General features: G+C 45.7%; 2 protein-coding genes across 3 annotated transcripts in view; one reads left to right on the top strand and one right to left on the bottom strand.

Moving 5' to 3' along the window:
• LOC144483225 (uncharacterized) overlaps nt 1–27,207 on the top strand; it is a 78,300-nt gene that overhangs the window by 5,206 nt on the left and 45,887 nt on the right. The window contains exons 2-4 of the mRNA XM_078201996.1: nt 13,035–13,252; nt 13,418–13,504; nt 25,379–25,388. Coding sequence (XP_078058122.1) covers nt 13,035–13,252; nt 13,418–13,504; nt 25,379–25,388 — 315 coding nt within the window. The remainder of the gene's footprint in view (nt 1–13,034; nt 13,253–13,417; nt 13,505–25,378; nt 25,389–27,207) is intronic.
• On the bottom strand, nt 14,745–19,532 carry LOC144483247 (uncharacterized). 2 transcript variants are annotated; one of them, XM_078202027.1, is made up of 2 exons: nt 19,333–19,532; nt 14,745–18,568 (listed from the first exon to the last, which is right to left on the bottom strand). In XM_078202027.1, exon 2 carries the CDS (start codon nt 18,215–18,217, stop codon nt 17,411–17,413), a length of 807 nt encoding a protein of 268 aa, XP_078058153.1. In that variant the 5' UTR covers nt 18,218–18,568; nt 19,333–19,532; the 3' UTR covers nt 14,745–17,410. The 2 variants fall into 2 exon arrangements, with proteins under 2 accessions (XP_078058153.1, XP_078058154.1); XM_078202028.1 differs by lacking the exon at nt 19,333–19,532 and adding an exon at nt 18,898–18,968.

Here is a 27,207-nt window from a genome sequence, read left to right as displayed (position 1 = left end):
TCACCCTTAACCCATGCCCTCTGGTTTTTTTCTCCCCTAGCCTCAGCGGAAAAAGCCTGCTTGCATTCACTCTATCTATACCCATCAAAATCTTATACACCTCTATCAAATCTCCCCTCAATCTTCTACGCTCCAGGGAATAAAGTCCCAACCTATTCCATCTCTCTCTGTAACTCAGCTTCTCAAGTCCCGGCAACATCCTTGTGAACCTCTCTGCACTCTTTCAACCTTATTTACATCCTTCCTGTAACTAGGTGACCAAAACTGTACACAATACTCCGAATTCGGCCTCACCAATGCCTTATATAACCTTACCATAACACTCCAACTTTTATACTCGATACTCCGATTTATAAAGACCAATGTACCAAAGGCACTCTTTACGACCCTATCCACCTGTGACGTCACTTTTAGGGAATTCTGTACCTGTATTCCCAGATCCCTCTGTTCAACTGCACTCTTCAGAGTCCGACCGTTTACCGTTTACCCTGTACGTTCTACTTTGGTTTGTCCTTCCAATGTGCAGTATCTCACACTTGTCTGCGTTAAATTCCATTTGCCATTTTTGAGCCCATTTTTCTAGTTGGTCCAAATCCCTCTGCAAGCTTTGAAAACCTTCCTCACTGTCCACTACACCTCCAATCTTTGTATCATCAGCAAACTTGCTGATCCAATTTACCACATTATCATCCAGATTATTGATATAGATGACAAACAACAATGGACCCAACACCGATCCCTGCGGCACACCACTAGTCACAGGCCTCCACTCAGAGAAGCAATCCTCCACAACCACTCTCTGGCTTCTTCCATTGAGCCAGTGTCTAATCCAATTTCCTACCTCCCCATGTATACCTAGCGACTGAACCTTCCTACTAACCTCCCATGGGGGACCTTGTCAAAGGCCTTGCTGAAATCCAGGTAGACAACATCCACCGCCTTCCCTTCATCCACTTTCCTGGTAACCTCCTCGAAAAACTCTAACAGATTGGTCAAACATGACCTACCACGCACAAAGCCATGTTGACTCTCCCTAATAAGTCCCTGTCTATCCAAATATTTGTAGATCCTATCCCTTATCACACCTTCCAATAACTTGCCCACTACCGACGTCAAACTTACTGGCCGATAATTTCCAGGATTTCTTTTGGAACCTTTTTTAAACAACGGAACAACATGAGCCACCCTCCAATCATCCGGCACCTCCCCCGTGAATACTGACATTTTAAATATGTCTGCCAGGGCCCCTGCAAGTTCAACACTAGCTTCCCTCAAGGTCCGTGGGAATACCCTGTCAGGTCCTGGGGATTTATCCACTCTGATTTGCCTCAAGACAGCGAGCACCTCCTCCCCTTTAATCTGTAAAGGTTCCATGACCTCCCTACCTGTTTGCCCTATTTCTGTAGACTCCATGCCCGTTTCCTCAGTAAATACGGATGCAAATAAACCATTTAGTATCTCCCCCATCTCTTTTGGTTCCATACACAGTCTACCACTCTGGTCTTCAAGAGGACCAATTTTATCCCTCACTATCCTTTTGCTCCTAACATACCTATAGAAGCTCTTTGGATTTTCCTTCACTCTGTCTGCCAAAGCAACCTCATGTCTTCTTTTAGCCCTCCTGATTTCCCTCTTAAGTAGCTTCTTGCACTTTTTATACTCCTCGAGCAGACAGAGGATATAATCCTCCCACAGTCCAAAAGATGTGTGGGTCAGGTGGATTGGCCATGTTAAATTGACCCTTAGTGCCAGGGGGACAAGTTAGGGTAAATGCGCAGGGGTACGGGGATAGGGCCTGGGTGGGATTGTGGTTGGTGCAGACTCGATGGGCCGAATGGCTTCCTTCTACACTATAGGATTCTATGATTTTATGAAGTGAATCCAGAGAGGGTGCAGACTCAGGAAAGGTTGGCCCAGCTCTCTCTCTCTCTTAAAGACATTGACATTCTTTGCTCCCTCAGCTTGACACATTGATTTGTCTGGTTAAGAGGATGTTCTCTTTCCTAATGTTCACAATTAAAGGGCTGCTTTCCCCAGGAGATGGCTGACATTTAAGGGGACAGTAAATTAATATCGGACAGAGATATATTTCATGATTTTTTGTGTCACAGATTAATTATTTATGGTTCTGCAATGAAGTAATTTATTATTATTTCTATTCTTATAATATTGTACTGTACCTATGTTCTATACTTCCAGTTATAGAATCATTACAGCAAAGGGGTCCTTTCAGCCACACACGTCCATCCTGACTCTTGGTAAAAGTCTCTTAGTTCTGGAAGCAGTGAGCATGGATCTGTCAATCAGCCTCAATCAGCACCTTCAGGAGAATTGGGAGGGTGAATATTAGATACAGCAGAGTGAGAATGGAGGGAGAGTGTGTGGGATGGAGATTTACAGCTTTTGGGGAATGAGAGAGGAAAGAATGTTCTATGGAAACTAGAATTGTCTGTTCTGAACTTCTATCTTGTACTGACAGTGATGACTTTTGTAAACTCCTTTTACAGGATATCAGAAGGTGAAGATTTGCAGGCAGAAATGTCAAACCAAATGTCACACTAAGATCTCACAAATTCACTCTATTTATCGGAACCTGAATATCATCCGTCTTTCAATTTAGAAGGAGAAATTTTTGTCTGTTCTGTCTTTTTCAGGAGATCTTAAATATCAGTGTGCCTGGAAAAGCACTGAAACACACACACACCTGAGTGAGCGTGTTCCAGTGCACGGACTGTGGAAAGAGCTTTAACACAGTCTGAAAAAACATTGTACCATTCACATCAGGAAGAGAAATTAATTGTGTTCTGTGTGTGGACGAGGCTTCAGCAGATCGTGGAACTAGCAGAGTCACAAGGACACCCGCACCATGGAGAAACGGTGGAAATGTGGGGACTGTGAGAAGGGATTCAATTACCCATCAAAGCTGGAAACTCATCAACGCAGTCACACCGGGGAGAGGCTGTTCACCTGCTCTATGTGTGGGACGGGATTGTTATGCAACCTGCAGAGACACCAGCGAGTTGGATTCTGCTTTATTGCTGTGGTTAATCGCATCCAGGCTCGAACCATGTTCATTCTGACAGTAGGTGAAGTGGGAGGGTCGGAGGGTTTCTTTCTCGTGGACTGGCCGGTCCCACAACTTTGCTTCCAGTGGCTGATGCTCTTTGAGCCTGGGAGAGCACATTTCCACTGAAATGATCACATTTGATGGCAGGATTAGAGGATACATGTGAAAATTCTTGTAGTTTAATTGTGAATGTCAATGCTGGAGAAATACTATTTCTTGAATTGTATTCGCTTTTTAACTTAAAGAGAAATAGTCACTTTCCTTCAACATACACAGCAGATTATGGGGATAGGATCTGGGGTGGTTGATGCAGATTCGATGGGCCGAATGGCCTCCTTCTGCACTGTAGGGATTCGATGATTTCTATGAGTTAATGGGACGTGACATCAGCAAGATGACCAATATCCTTCAGGGACCAATCAGACATTGATCATGCACCATTTTATCAATCAGGGATTGATCATGTGCTGCTTGGGCCAATCAGAACCACAGCAGACGAGCGACAAAGCTGAATGAGCGAATACCGCACAGAGATAGTTGTGAGCGAGGGTTAATGAGCGACAATTTTCCGGAGCTCGGTGCGCATCACACAACATGAAGTAAGAAGATAGACTTTGGTTAACAGAACAGCTGACAGCCACAGTCAACCAGAAGCTGAGAGCTGGTGTTCCAGAGTGAGTGGACTGATCCACTGTGTTTAAATATTGTGATTTTATACTTATTACAATTAATAAATTCTGTGACAACATTCTTGTACCTGGAATGGTCTGTAACTAGTCAGGAGCTGCAGATTCCTTTCACAACTTATTCCAATGGGTAACTGACTTGACTGTTACAATTGAGATTGGAGCCAAACCCAGATCTTACAATAGGATAGAATTTCACATTCTGTTTGAAGGGGAGAAATGTGGGTCTGAGACCAGTGTTTTAAATCTAAATAAATGGTCTGAAAGCAGAGCTGGCGAAGCCATACAAAATAAGGGAAATTATCTTTTTTCATCTTTGATTTGTTTTGAAATATTTTCTGTGAATATCGTTATAATCCTGGTTGGGGCCGTTAATGTTTAAAGAAAAATTCAAATAGCCAGTGATTAACTGAAAGAATAATGTCACAAGAATCTTTAAACAAAAACATACTTTATTGGATATATAAAACAAAAGAAAATTAAAAACCAACACTACAAACTGAACACTGTAGGTTAAAGACTTATGTTATAAACACAGTTCTACTTTTTAACTTCTACCCAAAATTTACCTGATACTTAATATCTTGAAGGTTCATTCACTTCTGTTCCTGTGAACATATGGAAGGTACGTCAAAGCTCCCCAGAATTCACTTTAATCCTCCTCAGTGTTCCAGTGATTCTCCAAGCTTTTATGAGGTCCTTCCATTAGCTTCCCACGAAACAACCCTTCAACTTCCCTCTATGATCTCAAAACTGTGGACTCCTCAATCAAAGCCTGAGCTTCATTGTCTTCTTGCTGAGGGATTGAAACATGAGGGACAGCCCTGGTTCCTCATGGCCCTCGAGGCTTCCAGTCCCACAGCTGGTTCACAGCTCCTGCTCCCAGAGCTCCTGCTCCCACAGCTCCCGGTCCCACAGCTGGTTCACAGCTCCTGCTCCCACAGCTGGTTCACAGCTCCTGGTCCCACAGTTGGTTCACAGCTCCTGGTCCCACAGCTGGTTCACAGCTCCTGGTCCCACAGCTGGTTCACAGCTCCTGCTCCCACAGCTGATGGCATCCAGGCTAACTGCAGACTGCCTGCTTTCTGTGAAAGGTCAAAGCCTTTCTCTTTTCACATTCCCGTTTAACTAAGGTTCTGTGGAATATTCCATTCAGGGGGAGGTGGTGGGGTAGTGGGAATGTCTCTGGTCGAGTAATGCAGAGAGCCAGCAAAGGATCTGGGGACAGGCAGCTGGTGGGATTTGAATTCAGTGAATGAATCTGGAATTATATCAAGTTAGTCTCAGTAACGGTGACCATGAAACTGTCATGGATTGTTATCAAAACCCATCCGGTTCACCCTATTAATACCCCCTATCAGGGAAGGAAATCTGCCATCCTTACCCGGTCTGGCCGACAAGTGAATCCAGACCCACACAGCGATGTGGGTGACTCTTAACTGTCCCTCTGAGATGGCTGAGCAAGTCACTCCGTTCAGGGGTAATTAGGAGCTGAGCAACGTGTGCTGGGGCTTTGCCAGCAGTGTCCACATCCCAGGAAAGAATAAAGAATATTCCACAGAAAGTGATGGGTGATTTGAAATGAATTGAAAGTAGGTCAGGAGGTGCTCGTATCGTCCAGAGCTGCTTTTCAATGGATCCTCCTGTTTAAAATAAAAACACATCAGTGTGCCCCTTTCCCAGACACACTGACCTTGGAATATCACAATGCTGTTTTTAAACATTCCTTTGTTAAAGAATCAGTCATTTAGAATTGTGAAACAGACAGAAATTAAATGTTCCGTTTTTCCTGGGATCCTCCTGTGCCTGGCACCGGTGTCCTGAACAAGGTTATTAACATTCTCTGGGTTAAAGGTTCCTCCTAGTTCTTGCTGTCTGTTGTGTCCTTTGTCACAGTCGGTACCAGGACATTTCTATTGAAAGGTTGTTAAGAAATTCCAGTGAATTCCTGTCCCTTGTGTAACGTTCCATTTGGTGTGCGTCAGATTCAGAGATGTCCACGTGTGTGTGAAAAGGGTTCTGGGTAAGGGTTTTAACCCTTCTTTCCCCGTTAGTAACAATGAGCCCTGTATTCAATTCTAAAGTATAAAGTCCTCATTAGATATCAATTCTACCTGTTATCTACATTTCACCAACCAGTCTATATTTTCATCACAGGACTGCAGTGGGAGCACCGTCAACATCTTACTGACTTGATTGATTTTATCGAGGAGATGATGAAGGTGATCGATGAGGGTAGAGCAGTGGATGTTGTGAGCATGGATTTTAGTGAGGGTTTCGACAAGGTCCCTCATGGTCGGCTCATCCAGAAGATTAAGATGCATGGGATTCACGGTGACTTGGCCGCTTGGATTCAGACTTGACTTCCCATAGAAGTCAGAGAGTAATGGTGGAGGGTGTTTTTCTGACTGGAGGTCCATGACTAGTGGTGTTCTGCAGGGATCCGTACTGGGACCTGCGCTATTTGTGATATATATAAATGACTTGGATGAAAACGTGGATGGGTGGGTTAGTCAGTTTGCAGACGACACAAAACTAGATGGAGTTGTAGATAGTGTAGAAGGTTGTCAAAGGATACAGTGGGATGTAGATCAGCTACAGATATGAGCGGCGAAATGGCAGATGGATTTTAATCCGGGCAAGTGTGAGGTGCTGCATTTTGGGAGATCAAATATGAAGGATAAGTATACAGTTAATGTACAGGGGGATCTTGGGGTTCAAGTCCATAGCTTCCTGAAATTAGCCACACAAATATTTAGTCGGTAAAGAAGGCATATGGCATGCTTGCCTTTATTGAGTACAAGAGTCAGCGTGCCATGTTGCAGCTTTATAAAACTTTGTTTGGGCCGCACTTAGAATATTGTGTTCAATTCTGGTCGCCACATTACAGAAAGGATGCAGAGGTTTTGATGAAGATGCAGAAGAGGTTTCCCAGGATGCTGCCTGGATTGGAGGGTGTGAGCGACTGACAAACGAGGGTTGTTTTCCGATAGCGGTGGAGGGTGAGGGGAAACCTGATAGCAGTCTATAAAATGAGAGACATAGAATCTTTTCCCCCAGAGTTGATATGTCTAATACCAGGGGACATGCACTTAAGGTGAGACGGGGAAAGTTCAAAGGAGATGTGAGAGGTAAGTGTTTTTACACAGAGAGTGGTAGGTGTCTGGAACACGCTGCTAGGAATGGTGGTGGAGGCAGATACGATAGGGGCGTTTAAGGGGGTTTTAAATAAGCACATGAATATGTGAGGAATAGAGGAATATGGACCAAGGGCAGGCAGAAAGGAATAGTTTAATTTGGCATCATGTTCGACACAACATGGTGGGCTGAAGGGTCTGTTCCTGTGCTGTACTGTTCTACGTTCTATTTGTGATCTCCATTTAGAAAAAGGAAATAGAGGCACTGGAGAAGGGGCAAGAAAGATTCACAAGAATAATCCCAGAACTGTAATCACTTGTGAACTCACTGGTGTTTCACCAAGTTTGCTGACTGAGTGAATCCCTTCCCAGTCAGAGCAGGTGACCAGCCTCTGCCTGGTGTGAACTCACTGGTGGGACATTAGTTCCTGAGAGCTTTTGAAGCCACGCCCACATTTAAAGGGTCTCTCCTGGGTGTGATGATGTTGTGTCTGGGCAGGCTGGATAACCGAGTAAATCCTTTCGCACACACCAAGCAGGTGAATGGTTTCTCCCCGGTGTGAACTCACTGATGTTTCAGCAGTGTTGATGATATTCTAAACCTCCTTGAACAGTGAGAGCAGCTGAACGGCCTCTCCCCGGTGTGAATGTGCTCGGGGATCATCAGTTCCTGAGAGCTTCTGAATCGGCCTCTCAGGCAGAGCATTTAAAGGGGCTCTCCTTGGAGTGAGTGGCTTTGTGTTTCTGCAGGCTGGATAACTGAGTGAATCCCTTCCCACACACAGAGCAGGTGAATGGCCTCTCCCCAGTGTGAACTCGCTGATGGGACACCAGTTCTCCAGAGCTTTTGAATCCACTCCCACAGTCAGAGCATTTAAACGGTCTCTCATTGGTGTGAGTGAGATTGTGTCTGCGCAGAGTGGATGACTGAGTGAATCCCTTCCCACACACACAGCAGGTGAACGGCCTTTCCCCCGTGTGAACCCGCTGGTGTATCTGCAGGTCGAATGATGTTCTAAACCTCTTTGAGCAGTGAGAGCAGCTGAACGGTCTCTCCTCAGTGTGAATGCGCTGGTGGGACACCAGATCTCCAGAGCGTTTGAAGCCACTCCCACAGTCAGAGCATTTAAAGGGTCTCTCATTGGTGTGAGTGACTTGGTGTGTCTTCAGGGTGGATGAATGAGTGAATCCCATCCCACACACAGAGCAGGTGAATGGTTTCTCCCCGGTGTGAACTCGCTGGTGTATCCGCAGGTTGGATGATGTTCTAAATTTCTTTGTGCAGTGAGAGCAGCTGAACCGTCTCTCCTCAGTGTGAGTGCGCTGGTGGGACACCAGATCCTGAGAGCTTTTAAAACCACTCCCACAGTCACAGCATTTAAATGGTCTCTCATTGGTATGAGTGAGATTATGTTTCTGCAGGCTGGATAACTGAGTGAATCCCTTCCCACACACAGAGCAGGTGAATGGCCTCTCCCCAGTGTGACTGCGTTGATGAATTTCCAGCCGAGATGGGGATATGAATCCCTTCCCACAGTCCCCACATTTCCATGGTTTCTCCATGGTGCGGGTGTCCTTGTGACTCTCCAGGTTAAACAATCAGTTAAATCTCACACCGAACACGGGTACAGTCTCTCCCCGCTGTGAATGCTGCGATGTATTTTCAGGCTGTGTAACTGGTTAAAGCTCTTTCCACACTCAGTGCACTGGAACACTCTCACTCGGGTGTGTGTATCTCAGTGCATTTCTCGTCACAGCGATGTTTACAATCTTTTGAAGCCAAGAGGCCAAACAAGCATTTCTCCTGCTAGATTCAAAGGCCAATGATATTCAGGTCCCAAGAAATCGAGTCACTCTGTCAGATCTAGATGTGACGTTGAAGATTTCTGTCTGATTTCTCCTTGTCTAGTATCCTGCAAGTCAATTTAGAAAAAACATCGCAATTCAGAATACGATCGAAATTCAAATCTACATTTCTAGTTTCTATGGAGCATTCATTAAAGACACAGTCATGGAGCATTAAACCTGCCCAGCAGGGCCTCCCGTATCAGCACACAGGCAGCTGCTTTGTGAGACTGCCAGCAGTGCAGACAAGTCAGAGATAAGGGTGTCCTCAGAAGTGGGATTCATTGTGAAAGCTCAGGGACGGTTGATAAGATGCAGCAATTCTATGATTCTAATGAACGTTCTTTCCTCTCTCATTCCCCAAAAGCTGTGAACCTCCATCCCACACACTCTCCCTCCATTCTCACTCTGCTGTATCTAATATTCACCCTCCCAATTCTCCTGAAGGTGCTGATTGAGGCTGATTGACAGATCCATGCTCACTGCTTCCTGTCCAGCACAGAAATCAGAACAAATAGGAGCTGCAGTCAGCATTCGGCCCATCGAGTCTGCTGAACCATTCATTGAGATTATTGGTTGATCTACCTCTGCATTATTTTCCCCACACTGTCCCCCATATCCATCGATATCTTCAATATCGAGAAACCTATCAATCCCTCTCTTGAAAATTATTGATGACTGAGGCTCTATAGTCCTCTGGGGTAGAGAATCCAAAACATCACCACATCCTTGAGTGAAGAAATCCTTCCTCATCTGAGCTTTCTCTCCATTTTCCAGCCTGTTCCCAATAATTATTGACTCCCTTGTCATTCAAAAACTGTCTAACTCATCCTTGAATATATTCAATCCCTTCACTGGGAGAGAAATCTAGATACTAACAATTCTCTGAGGGAAGAGATTGTTGGAAACATATAATATAGCTGCAGTCCAAAATTACACAGCCAGATATAATGAGTGTATTTTATTACAGAGCTATAAATAATATATCTAATCTGTACCATATAACAACAGGGGAGCTGATAGCCTTGTGGTATTATTGCTAGACTATTAATCCAGAAACTCAGCTAATGTTCTGGGGACCCGGGTTCGAATCCTGCTACAGCAGATGGTGGAATTTGAATTTAAAAACAAAATCTAGAATTAAGAATCTACTGATGACCATGAAACCATTGTCGATTGACCAAAAAAACCCATCTGGTTCATTAATGTGCTTTAGGGAAGGAAATCTGCCATCTCCTGGGGAAACCAGCCCTTTAATTGTGAACATTAGGATAGGGACATTTTTGCCAGACAAATCAATGTGTCAAGCTGAGGGAGCAAATGTCTTTATGAGAGAGAGGGAGAGACCTGGGCGAACCTTTCCAGAGTCTGCAGCCTCCCTGGATTCACTTCCTTTCCCTTCAGTTGCTGCAAGTCCCCAATTTTCCCCAGAATGAGAAAAGAAATGGAATGGTGCAGAAAAGAAAGTGTTTTACTCACAGATGGTGGACACAGGAGGAAGTTTGAGTCTGTCTGAAGTTCAATCTTCATTCAGAGAGAGCAGCCGCTTCGCTGGGCAGGAGTGAGCAGCTGAACAAGCTCATTGTGCAACTTCCACATTCAGACAATGGGGAGCTCTGATTGGCTGGAGGACCCGAGTCCTTCCGGTCCTTCCACTCTTCCCATTGGCCAATACCTCAGCATGAAGGTCAAAGGGTGGGCACTCCGCCGCACATGCGCAGAGTCCCCTCTCCCTTGGACATGCGCAGTCCTGGGCCGGGGGGTGAAGGGGGAGATCATTGAGCGGCTTCTCGCGCTGGCCGGAGCCGTCAGCCGGTTGCCTGGAAACCTTGGCTTGAGGAGGTGCAGGGGGAGGGGAACAATGGGTGGGGGCGGGGCTCCCGGGTCCGCGCGCCCGGGCCTGCGCACTGGAACCTGGAGACGTCACCGCGGAGAATTCTGATTCCTATTGGCTGATTCAGGCAGCGCTCCGTTGTGACGTCATAATGCGGAAGGTAGCCAATGAGCTTCAGAGTGAAACTCCCTCCTCTGTCTGCCCCTCTACCGGGGCTACGTTCGCGGCCAGGTGTCCCTGGAGAGGGAGCATGCGGTGTCCACGGGCGAGGTTGACGCTTTCCGCGCCCGCTGGGCACCGCAGGGGTTGGGGTGCATTATTGACCCTGATAATCACATTTTAATTTGATGTTTTTAAGTTTCCTTTGCATTTTGATTTCTGTTCGGGCTGTTCCCCCTCCTTTTTGGGGAGCTGCCCCTTTTACTTTGTCCTGATTTAATTTGAGTTTGTTTACTTGGTTTGACCTAAAAAGAGGTCGCGGCCAGGTGTCCCTGGAGAGGGAGCATGCGGTGTCCACGGGCGAGGTTGACGCTTTCCGCGCCCGCTGGGCACCGCAGGGGTTGGGGTGCATTATTGACCCTAATAATCACATTTTAATTTGATGTTTTTAAGTTTCCTTTGCATTTTGATTTCTGTTCGGGCTGTTCCCCCTCCTTTTTGGGGAGCTGCCCCTTTTACTTTGTCCTGATTTAATTTGAGTTTGTTTACTTGGTTTGACCTAAAAAAGAGGTCGCGGCCGGGTATCCCTGGAGAGGGAGCATGCGGTGCCCACGGGCGCGGTTGACGCCTTCCGCGCCCGCTGGGCACCGCAGGGGTTGGGGTGCATTATTGACCCCAATAATCACATTTTAATTTGATGTTTTTAAGTTTCCTTTGCACTTTGATTTTTGTTCGGGCTGTTCCCCCTCCTTTTGGGGAGCTGCCCTTTTTACTTTGTCCTGACATAATTTGAGTTTGTTTATTTGGTTTGACCTAAAAAGAGGGCACTGCAGGGGTTGGGGTGTGTTATCGACCCTGACAATCACATTATGATTTGATGTTTTTAAGTTTCCTTTGTACCTTGATTTTTGTTCGGGCTGTTCCTCCTCCTTTTGGGGAGCTGCCCCTTTTACTTTGTCCTGATTGAACTTGAGTTTGTTTATTTGGTTTGACCTTAAAAGAGGCCAACATCTGTGAGTAAAACATTTTCCTTTCTTCCCCTTTCCTTTTCTTTTCTCATTCCTGACTTCAATTTTTAACTTCCAGGTCACCACTCGATGCCTAAATAAAGATCCTCCTCACACTCTTCTTGTATCTGTAACCAGCTAATACAGTGTATTACACACATCGTCAGTCTGCTCACTTATGGCCAAATGTAAAACTTTAACGTGATGTCAGCTTGAAGATTTCCAGCTCTCTGTGTCCAGGACAGGAAGCCGGGAGCATGGATCTGTCAATCAGCCTCAATCAGCACCTTCAGGAGAATTGGGAGGGTGCATATTAAATACAGCAGAGTGAGAATGGAGGGAGTTTTCAAAATTTATTTTGTCACAAATCAGGTTACATTAACACTGCAATGAAGTTACTTTAAAATCTCCTAGAGTGTGTGGGATGGCGATTTACAGCTTTGAATGAGAGAGGAAAGAATATTCCATAGAAACTGGAACTGCCTGTTCTGAATTTCTATCCTATCATGGCAGTGATGACTCTTGTGAACTCCTTTTGATAGGATATCAGGAGGTGAGGATTTACAGGCTGAAATCTCAAACCAAACGTCACATCAACATCTGACACTCAATTCATCGGAATCTGAATATATTGCCCTTTAAATGTTGAAGGAGAAATGTTTCTCTGTTCTGTCTGCTTCAGAAGATTTTAAACATCAATGTGACTGGAAAAGCACCGATATACACATACACACACACCCGAGTGAGAGTGTTCCAATGCACTGACTGTGGATAGAGCTTTAACCAGCTCCACAGCATTCACAGCAGGGAGAGACTGTACCCATGTTCTATGTGAGATTTAAATGATTGTTTAATCTGGAGAGTCACAAGGACACCCGCACCATGGAGAAACCGTGGAAATGTGAGGACTGTGGAAAAAGATTCAGATTCCCATCTCGGCTGGAAATTCATGGACACATTCACACTGGAGAGAGACCATTTACCTGCTCTCAGTGTGAGAAGGGATTCACTGAGTTACCCAGCCTGCAGAGACACAACATCACTCACTCTAATGACAGATCCTTTAAATGCTCTGATTGTGGGAGTGACTTCAAAAGCTCTCGGGAACTCATGTTCCACCAGCGCATTCACACTGAGGAGAGACCGTTCAGCTGCTCTCACTGCACAAAGAGGTTTAGAACATCATCCAACCTGTGGAAGCACCAGCGAATTTGCACCGGGGAGAGGTCATTCACCTGCTCTGAGTGTGGGAAGAGATGCAGAGATTCATCAAGCCTGCTGACACACCAACGGGTTCACACTGGGGAGAAACCATTCACCTGCTCTAAGTGTGGAAAACAATTCAGCGAGACATCCTCCCTGGCTAGGCACCAGCGGGTTCACACCGGGGAGAGAGCATTTGCCTGCACTGACTGCGGGAAGGGATTCAGTAATTCATCCACACTGCAGTCACACCAGCGAGTTCACACTGGGGAGAAACCATACACCTGCTCTGTGTGTGGGAAGGGATTCACTCAGTTTTCCCGTCTTTTGACACACAAAGTCACTCACACCAGTGAGAGACCCTTTAAATGCTCTGACTGTGGGAGTGGCTTCAAAAGCTCTCAGGAACTGATGGTCCACCAGCGCTTCCACTCGGAGGAGAGACCGTTCAGCTGCTCTCACTGCTCAAGGAGGTTTAGAACGTCATCCACACTGCGGAAACACCAGCGAGTTCACACTGGGGAGAGACCGTTCACTTGCTCTGTGTGTGGGAAGGGATTCACTCAGTCATCCAACCTGTGGAGACACCAGCGAGTTCACAAACAATTACAGGGGTTGGATTCTGCTGTTATTGCTGCTGTTAATCACATCCAGGACTGAACCATGTTCATTCTGACAGTTGGTGAAGTGGGATGGTCGGAGGGTTTCTTTCTGCTGGACTGGCCAGTCTCACGACTTTGCTCCCAGTGAGCTGATGCTCTTTGAGCCTGGGAGAGCACATTTCCACTGAAATGATCCACAAAAGCTGATGAAGGACATTTATTTTATCCTGGATAGTAAAGAGTGCTTTTCCTACCACTACAGGTAGATCTAAAATAAATACAGAAAGAGCTGGAAAAATTGAACGTTGTCCTTTTACTCTTAATCAAATACCTCACTCAATGGTTATGTTTTACTCTGCCTTGGAATGTTGACACTTAATTCTCCAAGAATGAGTCCAAGGTGATATTTCACTCCCCAAGGGTTTATTTCCATTGTTTTCCTTTTCCAGTCTGGCAACCTTTAATCCCAGAGCTGTCCTTCACAGTGATGGTTCTCCTGGACATTTTCCCACTAACACAAGCAAGGTGAATCTTCCAGTCTTGTTTCACAATTCTCTGGAATTTGTGATCAACATTCGACATCGGAGCAGAAGTTGGTCATTTGGCCCTTTGAGTCTGCTCCAGCATTTATTTACATCATGGCTGATCTGTTTGTGTGGAGTTCCACATTCTTGTTACTTTCACCGATACTTTCGATGCCCTGATCTAACAAGAATTGGTATGAAGAAAAAATTCTGCTGTTGCTGGAATCTGAAACAAAAACAGAAAATGCTGGACAATCTCAGCAAGTCTGACAGCATCTGTAGAGAGAGAATAGAGACAACATTTTGAGTCAGGGTGACCCTTGGTCAGAGCTGAAGACAAGGAAATTTGGACAAAATTTATACTGTGAGGTTGAAGAATTGGGAAGCAATCTATTTAACCTGCTCTGAATCAATTGGTATCCGGTGTTAAACAGGAGACAAAGCTGCACCCAGTATTCAAGATGCAGTCTCAGCAACACCCTGTATAACTGAAGCAGAACATCTTTACTTCTCTGTTCAATGTCTCTCGTAATAAAGGATCACATTCCATTTGTCAGATCTTTGATTTATTTGAACTAAGATTTATGGGGGTTCTCTTGTTTACAACAACCTCCCTAATCGTAAATCACACCAGGTTCCAGTGACTTAACCATACGGCAAGAAAGAATACTTTAAATGGTGAATTCAGAAAGTTTATTAACCATTAAAAATGAAACAAGTCAGAAAGATGAAAAGCAAAGTGTCGATTAACAGTTAATAGAGAAAGTTTAACATTAACAATTGAACAGACTTCTCTCCATCCCTCTCAGACCAGGACATGAAGTGACCGCTCCAAAAACATGGATAACTTGTAAAACCAACAGCTCTCAACACCTCTCTGTAAACATATCTCCCTCCACCTCTCTCTACCTAATTACATATACATACATAGAACATAGAATCACTACAGTGCAGAAGGAGGCCATTCGGCCCATCGAGTCTGCACCAACCATAATCCCTCCTAGGCCCTATTCCCGGAACCCCACATATTTAACCTGTTAATCCCCCTGATAGCAGGGTTAATTTAGCATGGCCAATCAACCTTACCCGCACATTTCTGGACTGTGGGCGGAAACTGGAGCACCCGGAAGAAACCCACGCAGACACGGGGAGAATGTGCAAAGTCCACACAGACATTGATTGAGGCAGGAATTGAACCCAGATCCCTGGCGCTGTGAGGCAGCAGTGCTAACCATGTTGTCCGATTGGCTTCTCAAGACCACTTTTTATACTTTAAAAACGTCGAAAGCCTATCTTAACCAATCCCCATAAATCTTCAATTATAAACTAAAATAGACATGAGCTTTCGGGCAATTTAAAAACAAATGAACTGTTTGCTGAAAGAGTTAACTTTTCTACAGAACCTAAAGGGATGGTGAGTGAGCAGAAAAAACTTGGCACACAACTACACAAGTTAAAAAAACCTCTCGAACAACAAAACAAACTTAACTTTAAACTTCATCTATTAATTTTGTTTTAGTCCTCAACCTAATTCTTTTAATTTGATCAGTTTTTGTTGGGGATGGTTAAATTCTGTTCTTTATAAACTGGTTCACACATTTTGTAAATTTTACATGGGTTCAGAGAATCAGAACCCAGACTTTATCATCCTTATCCTTTTTCTTTTTTTGCCACCACTCCCTCTGTTTTGTGGGAGGGTCGTGGGGATTCCAATCAGAACTAATCATTTTATCATAAAAGTAAAATACTGTGGATGCTGGAATCTGAATAAAAACAGAAAATGCTGGAAAATCTCAGCAGGTCTGACAGCATCTGTGGAGAATCGAGCCAACGTTTCGATTCTGGATGACCCTTTATAAGAGCTCTTATGAAGTGTCATCCAAACTAGAAACACTGGTTCTATTCTCTAATCATTTTATCGCTAAGTTTCTTGTTCTTAGTTTCCAAATGGCAGGTAAGAGACCTGTCCGGTCCTCACTCGAGCTTTGATTTTTCACTGGCCATGCTTGGGTCAGATTATAACCATTAGAACCTACTCTGAGGTCTGCTTTTCAGTCCAGTGCGAATTGGAGTATACCGTCACTTCACCGACTATCAGGTCACAAGTCCCTCACAGTTCTTATCACAAATTGATGATAAATTAATTTAAACAATGCATGAGAACACTTCTTAATTTCTTTACCAACTACCTATCACTGTTTGTTGATTGGTCAGACCCCCTTTTTACAGATTCAGGTATCTCAGCCGCTGAACACCAGCCAATCCTGGGATAAGTTTAATTCTAACTCACTCTGAGTAAATATTCTCACCAGGTCCTCTGTCGGGGCTTTGCTAAGCAGCTTTAATGGTTCGTGATTGCAGAAACTGAGCAGTCACAGGAATGTGGTCAAGATAGTCCAGTCCCATAATGCCTCACATTCAATCTGCTGTCCTTCAATTATAACAGAATATGTGGCTGTATGTAGCTGCCTCGGCCGTGGTCAACCCCAACACTGCCTTCCTGAACTGCTACAATGCCTGAGGTGTAAGTACATCCACAGTGCTGTTAGGGAGGGATTTCCAGCTACACATTCCAGACTTTCACTAGACTGCAGGTGGATACCAGATTGATATATTCCATTCAACCACACCCAAGGTGAGTTATTCCAATTTCTTTATTGTCCAGGACAATATATTCACAATATCTTTAAAACAGAAATTAAACATTCCCATTTGATTTCAGGTATTAACATATTCTGTTAGTTTGTTCTTTATTGTCGATGTCAGGCTGGGGTTGTCCTCCTTGGAGCAAAGGAGGTTGAAGGGAGATTTGATAGAGGTGGACAAGATTCTGACAGGTTTAGATAAGGTGGACAAAGAAAAGCTGTTCCCATTAGCTGATGGGACAAGGACGAGGGGGTCACAGATTTAAGGTTTTGGGTCAGAGATGCAGGGGGGGATGTGAGGAAGAATATTTTGATGCAACGAATGGTAATGACCTGGAACTCGCTGCCTACGAGGGTGGAGGAAGTGGAGACAATAAACAATTACAAAGGAAATTGGATGGGCATTTGGGGGATTTCAAACAGAAATGCTGACTAGAGTCATAGAGGTTTACAGCATGGAAACAGGCCCTTCGGCCCAACTTGTCCATGCCACCCTTTTTTTAAAAAAACACCTAAACTAATCCCAATTGCCCGCATTTGACCCATTTCCCTCTATACCTATCGTACCCATAGAGTCATAGAGGTTTACAGCATGGAAACAGGCCCTTCGGCCCAACTCTCTCTGAACTTCCTAACACCCTGTCACTCTGTGATCCTTGTGAAATTTGAAACCAGGTATTCGCAACAAGACTCAAAGAGCATCAGCCCACTGGAGGCAAAGTCATGAGACCGGCCAGTCCAGCAGAAAGAAACCCTCCGACCCTCCCCATTGACCAACTGTGAGAATGAACAAAATGCAGTCCTGGGTGTAATTGAGAGCAGAAACAATAACAGCAGAATCCAACCCCTGGAATCACTCGTGAACTTGTTGGTGTCTCAGCAGCTGAGATGAAACTCTGAATCCGTTCCCAAAGCTGAACGGCCTGTCCTCGCTGGTGTCTCTGCAAGTCAGATGATTGAGTGAATCCCTTCCCACACTGAGAGCAGGTGAACGGTCTCTTCCCAGTGTGAAATTGCTGGTGTCTCTTCAGGTCGGATGACTGAGTGAATCCCTTCCCACACTGAGAGCAGGTGAATGGCCTCTCCCCAGTGTGAACCCGCTGGTGTGACTGCAGGTGAGATGACCGAGTGAATCCCTTCCCACACTGAGAGCAGGCGAATGGCCTCTCCCCAGTGTGAACCCGCTGGTGTGACTGCAGGTGAGATGACCGAGTGAATCCCTTTCCACACTGAGAGCAGGTGAATGGCCTCTCGCCTGTGTGAACTCGCTCATGTGTCCGCAGGTCAGATGGCCAAGTGAATCCCTTTCCACACTGAGAGCAGATGCATGGCCTCTCGCCTGTGTGAACTCGCTCATGTGTCCGCAGGCCGGATAACTGAGTGAATCCCTTCTCACACTGAGAGCAGGTGAACGGCCTCTCCCCAGTGTGGCTGCGCCGATGAGCTTCCAGCAGGGATGGGGCGCTGTATCTCTTCCCACAGTCCGCACATTTCCATGGTTTCTCCATGGTGCAGATGTCTTTGCCTCTCTCTTGGGTGGACAATCAGTTGAAGTGTCGTTCACACATAGAACATGTGTACAGTCTCTCTCCACTGTGAATGGTGTGATATTTATTCAGGCTGTGTAACTGGTTGAATTTCTTTAGTCAGTGCACTGGAACACTCTCACTCGACTGTGGCAGTGTGTTGGTGCTTTTCAAATCACACTGATATTTGAAAGCTTTTCAAATCAACAGACCGGACAATCATTTCTCCTTCTGGATCCAAAGGCCGATAATATTCAGGTCCCAGGGAATATGACTCTGTCAGATCTAGATGTGATGTTTGAGATTTCAGCCTGTGATTCCTCTTTCAATATCCTGTAAAACGAGTTGACAGAAGTTATCACTGTCAGTACAGAATAGAAAATTAGGGACCAATTCTAGTTTTTATTGAACATTCTTTCCTCTCTCATTCCCTGCAAATCTCCATCCCACACACTCTCCCTCCATTCTCACTCTGCTGTATCTAATATTCACCCTCCCAATTCTCCTGAAGGTGCTGATTGAGACTGATTGACAGACCCATGCTCACTGCTTCCTGTCATATACACAGAGAGCTAAAAAATCTTCAAGCTGACAACCACGGTAAAGTTTTACATTTGGACATAAATGAGCAGACTGATAATGTGTGTAATACACTGTATTACCTGGTTACAGATACATGAAGAATGGGAGTAGGATTTTTATTTCGGCAGCGAGTGGTAGCCTGGAAGTTAAAAATTGAAGCCCAGAATTTAGCAGTCCTCACAGCGCCAGGGACCCGGTTCAATTCCCGGCTTGGGTCACTGTCTGTGTGGAGTTTGCACGTTCTCCCCATGTCTGTGTGGGTTTCCTCCGGGTGCTCCGGTTTCCTCCCACAGTCCAAAGATGTGCGGGTTCGGTGGATTGGCCATGTTAAATTGCCCCTCAGTGTCAGGAGGATTAGCAAAGTAAATATGTGGGGTTACAGGAATAAGGCCTGGGTGTGATTGTGGTCGGTGCAGACCTGATGGGCCGAATGGCCTCCTTCTGCACTGTAGGGATTTTATTCTATGAATGAGAAAAGAAATGGAAAGGGGGAGAAAAGAAAGTGTTTTACTCACAGATGTTGCCTCTTTTAAGGTCAAACCAAATAAACAAACTGAAGTTAAATCAGGAAACAGACTAGACAGTGGAAATGTTACTGCCGTGACTCGGATTCGAACCGAGGTTGCTGGAGGAAGTTTGAGTCTGTCTGAAGCTTAATCTTCACTCAGAGGGAGAGGAGCAGAACCAACAACAATGAAGGAAGCGTCACGCAGCCATTAACACAAGGCCCGGTCTCCGATTGGCTGAAGGACCAGCGCCCATCCGGTCCTCCACGGGTTACCATTGGTCAATCCGCCGCATGTGGACAATGAGGGGGCGGAACCCGAGCCCACGTGGGGGTGGGCGGGGCTTTGACCGCCAGCCGCGCTGAGCTGGTGTCCAATCCGCAGTGTGCTGCTTCTGTAACCAGTGATATTGCTGCCAATGGGACACTGTGTGCTGGGAACGCCCCTCTGAGTCATTGTGACGGCACAATGGAGCCCTGCCTGAAGCAGCCAATAGCAATCACTCTGCTCCGCGGTGACGTCTCCGGGTTCAGGCGCGCGGAACCAGGAGCCCCGCCCCCACCCATTGTTCCCCCAGTCTGTACATTCCACACATTGTTAGTCCAGTCAGATAGACATATATCTGTCTGGCCGCCTGCATGGAGATTTGCAGCTCTCAGTGTCCAGGACAGGAAGCAGTGAGCATGGATCTGTCAATCAGCCCCTTCAGGAGAATTGGGAGGGTGAATATTAGGTACAGCAGAGTGAGAATGGAGGGAGAGTGTGTGGGATGGAGATTCACAGCTTTTGGGGAATGAGAGAGGAAAGAATGTTCCATAGAAACTAGAATTGTCTGTTCTGAATTTCTGTCCTGCACTGACAGTGGTGAATTTTGTAAACTTCTTTTACAGGATATCAGAAGATGAGGGTTTACAGACAGAAATCTTAAACCAAACTTCACATCAATATCTGACAGAGTCACTCAATTCATCCGGACCTGAATACCATCGGCCTTTGAATCTGGAAGGAGAAACGTTTCTCTGTTCTGTCTGCTTCAGAAGATTTTAAACATCAGTGTGGCTGGAAAAGCATCAACACACATACACACACCCGAGTGAGAGTGTTCCAGTGCACTGTGTGGAACCAACAGTTACACAGCCTGAAAAAAACATTGCAGCATTCAGAGCGGAGAGAGATTGTACCCGTGTTGTATCAATGCATGAGGAAAGATACAAGGATACCCACACCATGGAGAAACCGTGGAAATGTGGGGATTGTGGAAAAGGATTCATGTCCCCATCTGAGCTGGAAGTTCATCGACGCAATCACACTGGGGAGAAGCCATTCACCTGCTCTGTGTGTGGGAAGGGATTCATTCATTCATCCCACCTGCTGAGGCATAAAGTCACTCACACCCTGGACAGACCCTTTAAATGCTCTGACTGTGGGAGTGAATTCAAAAGCTCTGGAAAACTGGTGTCCCACCAGCGCATTCACACTGAGGAGAGACCATTCAGCTGCTCTCACTGCTCAAAGAGGTTTAAAACATCATCCAACCTGCGAATACACCAGCAAGTTCACTCCAGGGAGAGACCGTTTACCTGCTCTGAGTGTGGGAAGGGATTCACTGCTTCATCCTACCTGCTAAGACACAAAGTCACTCACACCAATGAGAGACCCTTTAAATGCTCTGACTGTGGGAGCGGCTTCAAAAGGTCTCGGGAACTGATGGCCCACCAGCGCATTCACACTGAGGACAGACCATTCACCTGCGCTCAGTGTGGAAAGGGATTCACTCAGTTATCCGCACTGCAGCTACACCAGCGAACTCATACTGGGGAGAAGCCGTTCACCTGCTCTGTGTGTGGGAAGGGATTCACTCGGTCACACAGCCTGATAAAACACAATCTCACTCACACCAATGAGAAACCCTTTAAATGCTCTGACTGTGGGAGTGGCTTCAAACGTGCTGAGAATCTGATGTCCCACCAGCGAGTTCACACTGAGGAGAGACTGTTCAGCTGCTCTCACTGCACAAAGAGGTTTAAATGGTCAAACGGCCTGCGGGAACACCAGCGAGTTCACACTGGGGAGAGACCGTTCACCTGCTGTGTGTGTGGGAAGGGATTCACTCAGTCATCCGCCCTGCTGAAACACAAAGTCACCCACACCCAGGAGAGACCCTTTAAATGTTCTGACTGTGGAAGTGGTTTCAAAAGTTCTCGGGCACTGATGTCCCACCAACGCACCCACACTGAGGAGAGACCATTCAGCTGCTCTCACTGCACAAAGAGGTTTAGAAGGTCATCCCACCTTCAGAAACATGAGCGAATTCACACTGGGGAGAGGCCATTCACCTGCTCTCTGTGTGGAAAGCGATTCAGTGATTCATACTACCTGCTGAAACACCAGCGAGTTCACAAGTGATGACACGGGTTGGATTCTGCTGTTGATCACATCCAGGACTGAACCATGTTCATTCTGACAGTTGGTGAAGTGGGAGGGTCGGAGGGTTTCTTTCTGTTGGACTGGACGGTCTCATGACTTTGCTTCCAGTGGGCTGATGCTCTTTGAACCTGGGAGAGCACATTTCCACTGGAATGATCCACAAAAGCTGATGAAGGATATTTATTTTATCTGGATAGTAAATAGTGTTTTTCCCACTGCTACAGTTAGCTCTGAAATAAACACAGAAAGAACTGGAAAATCGCAGCAGGTCTGGCAGTATCTGTGGAGAGAGAAACAAAGATAACTTTTTACGTCCAATGCAACTCTCCTTCAAAACAAAAGAGAGGGAGAAATGTGATGGGTTTGATGCTGCTGAGAAAGGGGGGAGGGTCAGGTAGAACAAAAGGGAAAGTCAGGGATTGGTTAGAGGGCGGGTAAAGATTAAATGACAAAAATATCCTGGAACAAAAGGCAAAGGGAGAGGTAATGGTTGTGGTAAAGAAACAAAGCATTGGTCCAGAGTAAGTGTTAATGGCAGAATAAAGGACAGCTCTGTCTGGAAGCAAAAAAACATTAAAACAAGATGCAGACTGGCACTCGGCAAAAAACAACAAATTAAAATGTAGGAGAGAGTTCAGGGTGTGAAGTTGTTGAACTCAATGTTGAGTCCAGAAGGGTGTAAAGTGCCTCATCGGAAGATGAGGGGCTGTTTGTCCAGCTTGTGTTGGGCTTCTCCGGAACATTGCAGCAGGCCGAGGACAGAAATGTGAGTGTGAGAGCAAGGTGGTGAATTCTAATGGCAAGCGGAAGGTCAGGGTGATGCTTGTGGACTGAGCGGAGGTGTTCCACAACTCTATCGTGACTGGAGCTTTATTTCAAAATGAATCCTGTATTCACCTAAATGCTTGTGGAATCTGTAGCGAGCAGCAACTGTTTAAACTAAGAATTTCTTCTTTCCTTTTGATCAGCGAGAGGACATTATATTCTGTCAAATTTGCCTCAAGAATAAGGCTGATTGGTTCAGTCTGAGTGTGAAAGAAAGATACAGGGGGCGATCTTACCGGCTCGACTTGCCGCTCGATCAGCGCGGTGAGCCGGGAAGATAGCGTGCGAGGCTAAAGTATTGCTATCTTCCTGGCCCTGTTTTGCCGGCGTGAATGGTTTTGTGACCAGAAAGAGAGTGAAGGCTAATTGCATAGATTTGCTTACATTGCAATATGATTGTTGGGTTCGGTTCGGTACGGTTGCCCCTCCCCACCCTCCCCCGGTCAGCCGGTGAGACATCACACCAACGAGAATCACTACTGGTCTTCACCAGCGGGGACCAGCCGCTTGGACCACGCTGGTGGGGAGGGGGGACGGGGGGAGAGACGGGGGCGGGGGGGGGGTGGGATCAGAGGCCAATGAAACCAGGTGATGGGGGGGCATATCTGGGCAGCGCAAATTGGGCAATGCCACACTGGCATGCCCACCTGGCATCGTAGCAGTGCCTGGTTGCGTGCCCTAAGTGCACCATGCACAGTGCCAAGGGGGTGGGGCATGTGTGGTGGTGGGGCCTGGAGAGGTATTTAACATGATGGGGGGGCTTTTGCAAGGGGGGTGCTTGTCAAGAGGGGAGCTCTGCATGGGGGGGGGATGTGATTGGCTTGGGGGGGGGAATCTCTGCCAAGGAGGGTCGTTCAGGGGCAGGGCATGTCGGTGTTCTGACAGAGGATGCATCGGGAGGGTCCCGATGCTCCGATGCCGGCGACCCATCCAGGACTAAAAAAATAAAATTGTAAATATTAAATTAGTGCCTTTGTAACTGCAGAATAAAACCAATCGGGGTAATGCAGAGCCAATGAGACACGCCTCTTGACAATGGTATAAATCCCTCATCATTTCATGTGTGTTTTGATGTTGCATATATTATAAAATTACAGAGTAAACTTTAGTAAATAAAATATGAATTAAAAAAAAGAAACAAGATCAAGATATACAAATCAGCATATAAAATGTCAAAACATACAAAAAGAAAAAAAGAATTAAAAGTGGTTAACAATAAGGCAACACCATTTGTCTGTAAAAATCTGTAACATTTTTACCGTCAGTAACAATGCCAGTCAGCAGATTTGTTCCACAAATGATTTAACTTTCTGGATATTGAGGGATTTCAACATCAGGTCATTTTGTGAATATCATTTTCCCCGGCACCTATAATAAACCCAAAAAACTTCACAGCAGAGCCACCTGTCAGTTGTTTCATCTCTTTAGTTGGATGTTGATACTTCTTAACCTTTTCATCCCATGCTTTTTCCAGAGAATTAATGTTATCTTCAATCTTGTTGTGATATCAACAGCCGCAACTTCTTTCCCATTGCTGATCAGCATGTTGGGTTTATACAGTTGTTTTATCGGCCGTTCTTATTGGGGGTCCTGAAATAACTTTAAAATGATGTGTGTGTGCATACTCCTCCAATTGATGCAAAATCTTATTGTGTCTGAGGATTCTGGCATTTTTGACAAAAGGACAAGAGCCTCAAATATGTCCAATCGTTTCGTTCACGGAGTTGCAACTTCAGCATAATTCACTACCTCCGGATTTTCCAAATGCTAAAAAAATTCTTGTAGGGTATGCATTACTTCTAATCAGAGTATTAATAAAATTTGACTCCTTAAGACCATAAGACATCGGAGTAGAATTAGGCCACTCGGCCCATCGAGTCTGCTCCGCCATTCAATCATGGCTGATATTTTCTCATCCCCATTCTCCTGCCTTTTCCCCATCACCCCCGATCCCCTTGTTAATCAAGAACCTATCTATCTCTGTCTTAAAGACACTCAATGACCCGGCCTCCACAGCCTTCTGCAGCAAAAAGTTCCTCAGATTCACCACTCTCTGGCTGAAGAAATTCCTCCTCATCTCTGTTTTAAAGGATTGTCCCTTAATGCTGAGATTGTGCTTTTAAAAAAGTTTAAGTTCAGCCAGTGATTAGAAAACAGGTCGAGGAAGTAGGAAATGCCAATTCCTTGGTAATTTAAGGTGGACCGTTTGTGAGCTTCAAATTGATGCCAATGCAAAATTAGACTTTCTTCATGACCTTTTTGATGGATAGCATTTGGCGGGTCCAAATCACTTCAATGTTGTCATTGTATAGTGCACAAATACAACGAAAAGAGAGCTTGAAGGCTCCAAGATACAAAGAAAAAAGCAAATGCAGTCGTCATTATAAAATAATGTTAATAGTCAAAGAAAAGAAAATTACAGCACAGGAACAGGCCCTTCGGCCCTCCAAGCCTGCACCAACCATGCTACCTGACTGAACTAAAACCCCCTACCCTTCCGGAGACCATATCCCTCGATTCCCATCCTATTCATGTATTTGTCAAGACGCCCCTTAAAGTCACGATCATATCCGCTTCCACTACCTGCCCCGGCAACATGATCCAGGCAACCACCACCCTCTGTGTAAAAAATCTGCCTCGTACATCTCCTTTAAACCTTGCCCCTCACACCTTAAACCTGTGCCCCCGAGTAATTGACTCTTCCACCCTGGGAAAAAGCTTCTGACTATCCACTCTGTCCATGCCTCTCACAATCTTGTAGACTTCTATTAGGTCGCCCCTCATCCTCTGTCGTTCCAGTGAGAACAAACCACGTTTCTCCAACCTCTCCTCATAGCTAATGTCCTTCAAACCAGGCAACATCCTGGTAAATCTTTTCTGTACCCTCTCTAAAGCCTCCATGTTCTTCTGGTAGTGTGGCGACCAGAATTGAACACTATATTCCAAGTGCAGCCTAACTAAGGTTCTATGAAGCTGCAACATGACTTGCCAATTTTTAAACTCAAAGCCCCGGCTGATGAAGGCAAGCATGCCGTATGCCTTCTTGACTACCTTCTCCACCTGCATTGCCACTTTCAGTGACCTGTGCATCTGTACACCCAAATCCCTTTGCCTATCAATACTCTTAAGGGTTCTGCCATTTACTGTATATTTCCTATCTGTATAAGACCTTGCAAAATGCATTACCTCACATTTGTCCAGATTAAACTCCATCTGCGATCTCTCTGCCCAAGTCTCCAACTGATCTATATCCTGCTGTATCCTCTGATGGTCCTCATCGCTATCCACAAATCCACCAACCTTTGTGTCGTCCGCAAATTTACGAATCAAACCAGTTACATTTTCCTCCAAATCATTTATATATATCACAAACAGTAAAGTCCCAGCACTGATCCCTGAGGAACGCCACTTATCACAGCCCTCCATTCAGAAATGCACCCTTCTCATGGGATACAAGGAGAAGTGGCTAGATGGGTGGAGAACTGGCTTGGCCATAGGAGACAGAGGGTAGTGGTCGAAGGGTCTTTTTCCGGCTGGAGGTCTGTGACCAGTGGTGTTCTGCAGGGCTCTGTACTGGGGCCTCTGCTATTTGTGATATATATAAATGATTTGGAAGAAGGTGTAACTGGTGTAATCAGCAAGTTTGCGGATGACACGAAGATGGCTGGACTTGCGGATAGCGAAGAGCATTGTCGGGCAATACAGCAGGATATAGATAGGCTGGAAAATTGGGCGGAGAGGTGGCAGATGGAGTTTAATCCGGATAAATGCGAAGTGATGCATTTTGGAAGAAATAATGTAGGGAGGAGTTATACAATAAATGGCAGAGTCATCAGGAGTATAGAAACACAGAGGGACCTAGGTGTGCAAGTCCACAAATCCTTGAAGGTGGCAACACAGGTGGAGAAGGTGGTGAAGAAGGCATATGGTATGCTTGCCTTTATAGGACGGGGTATAGAGTATAAAAGCTGGAGTCTGATGATGCAGCTGTATAGAACGCTGGTTAGGCCACATTTGGAGTACTGCGTCCAGTTCTAGTCGCTGCACTACCAGAAGGACGTGGAGGCGTTAGAGAGAGTGCAGAGAAGGTTTACCAGGATGTTGCCTGGTATGGAGGGTCTTAGCTATGAGGAGAGATTGGGTAAACTGGGGTTGTTCTCCTTGGAAAGACAGAGAATGAGGGGAGATCTAATAGAGGTGTACAAGATTATGAAGGGTATAGATAGGGTGAACAGTGGGAAGCTTTTTCCCAGGTCGGAGGTGACGATCACGAGGGGTCACGGGCTCAAGGTGAGAGGGGCGAAGTATAACTCAGATATCAGAGGGACGTTTTTTACACAGAGGGTGGTGGGGGTCTGGAATGCGCTGCCAAGTAGGGTGGTGGAGGCAGGCACGCTGACATCGTTTAAGACTTACCTGGATAGTCACATGAGCAGCCTGGGAATGGAGGGATACAAACGATTGGTCTAGTTGGACCAAGGAGCGGCACAGGCTTGGAGGGCCGAAGGGCCTGTTTCCTGTGCTGTATTGTTCTTTGTTCTTCCACTGCTACCCTCTGTCTTCTTTGACCGATGATGTGGAGATGCCGGTGTTGGACTGGAGTAAGCACAGTAAGAAGTCTCACAACACCAG

Source organism: Mustelus asterias, unplaced genomic scaffold (assembly GCF_964213995.1).
Source record: "Mustelus asterias unplaced genomic scaffold, sMusAst1.hap1.1 HAP1_SCAFFOLD_50, whole genome shotgun sequence".
In the NCBI taxonomy this organism is placed as follows: domain Eukaryota; kingdom Metazoa; phylum Chordata; class Chondrichthyes; order Carcharhiniformes; family Triakidae; genus Mustelus; species Mustelus asterias.
This window is presented reverse-complemented; position numbering and strand designations above follow the sequence as displayed.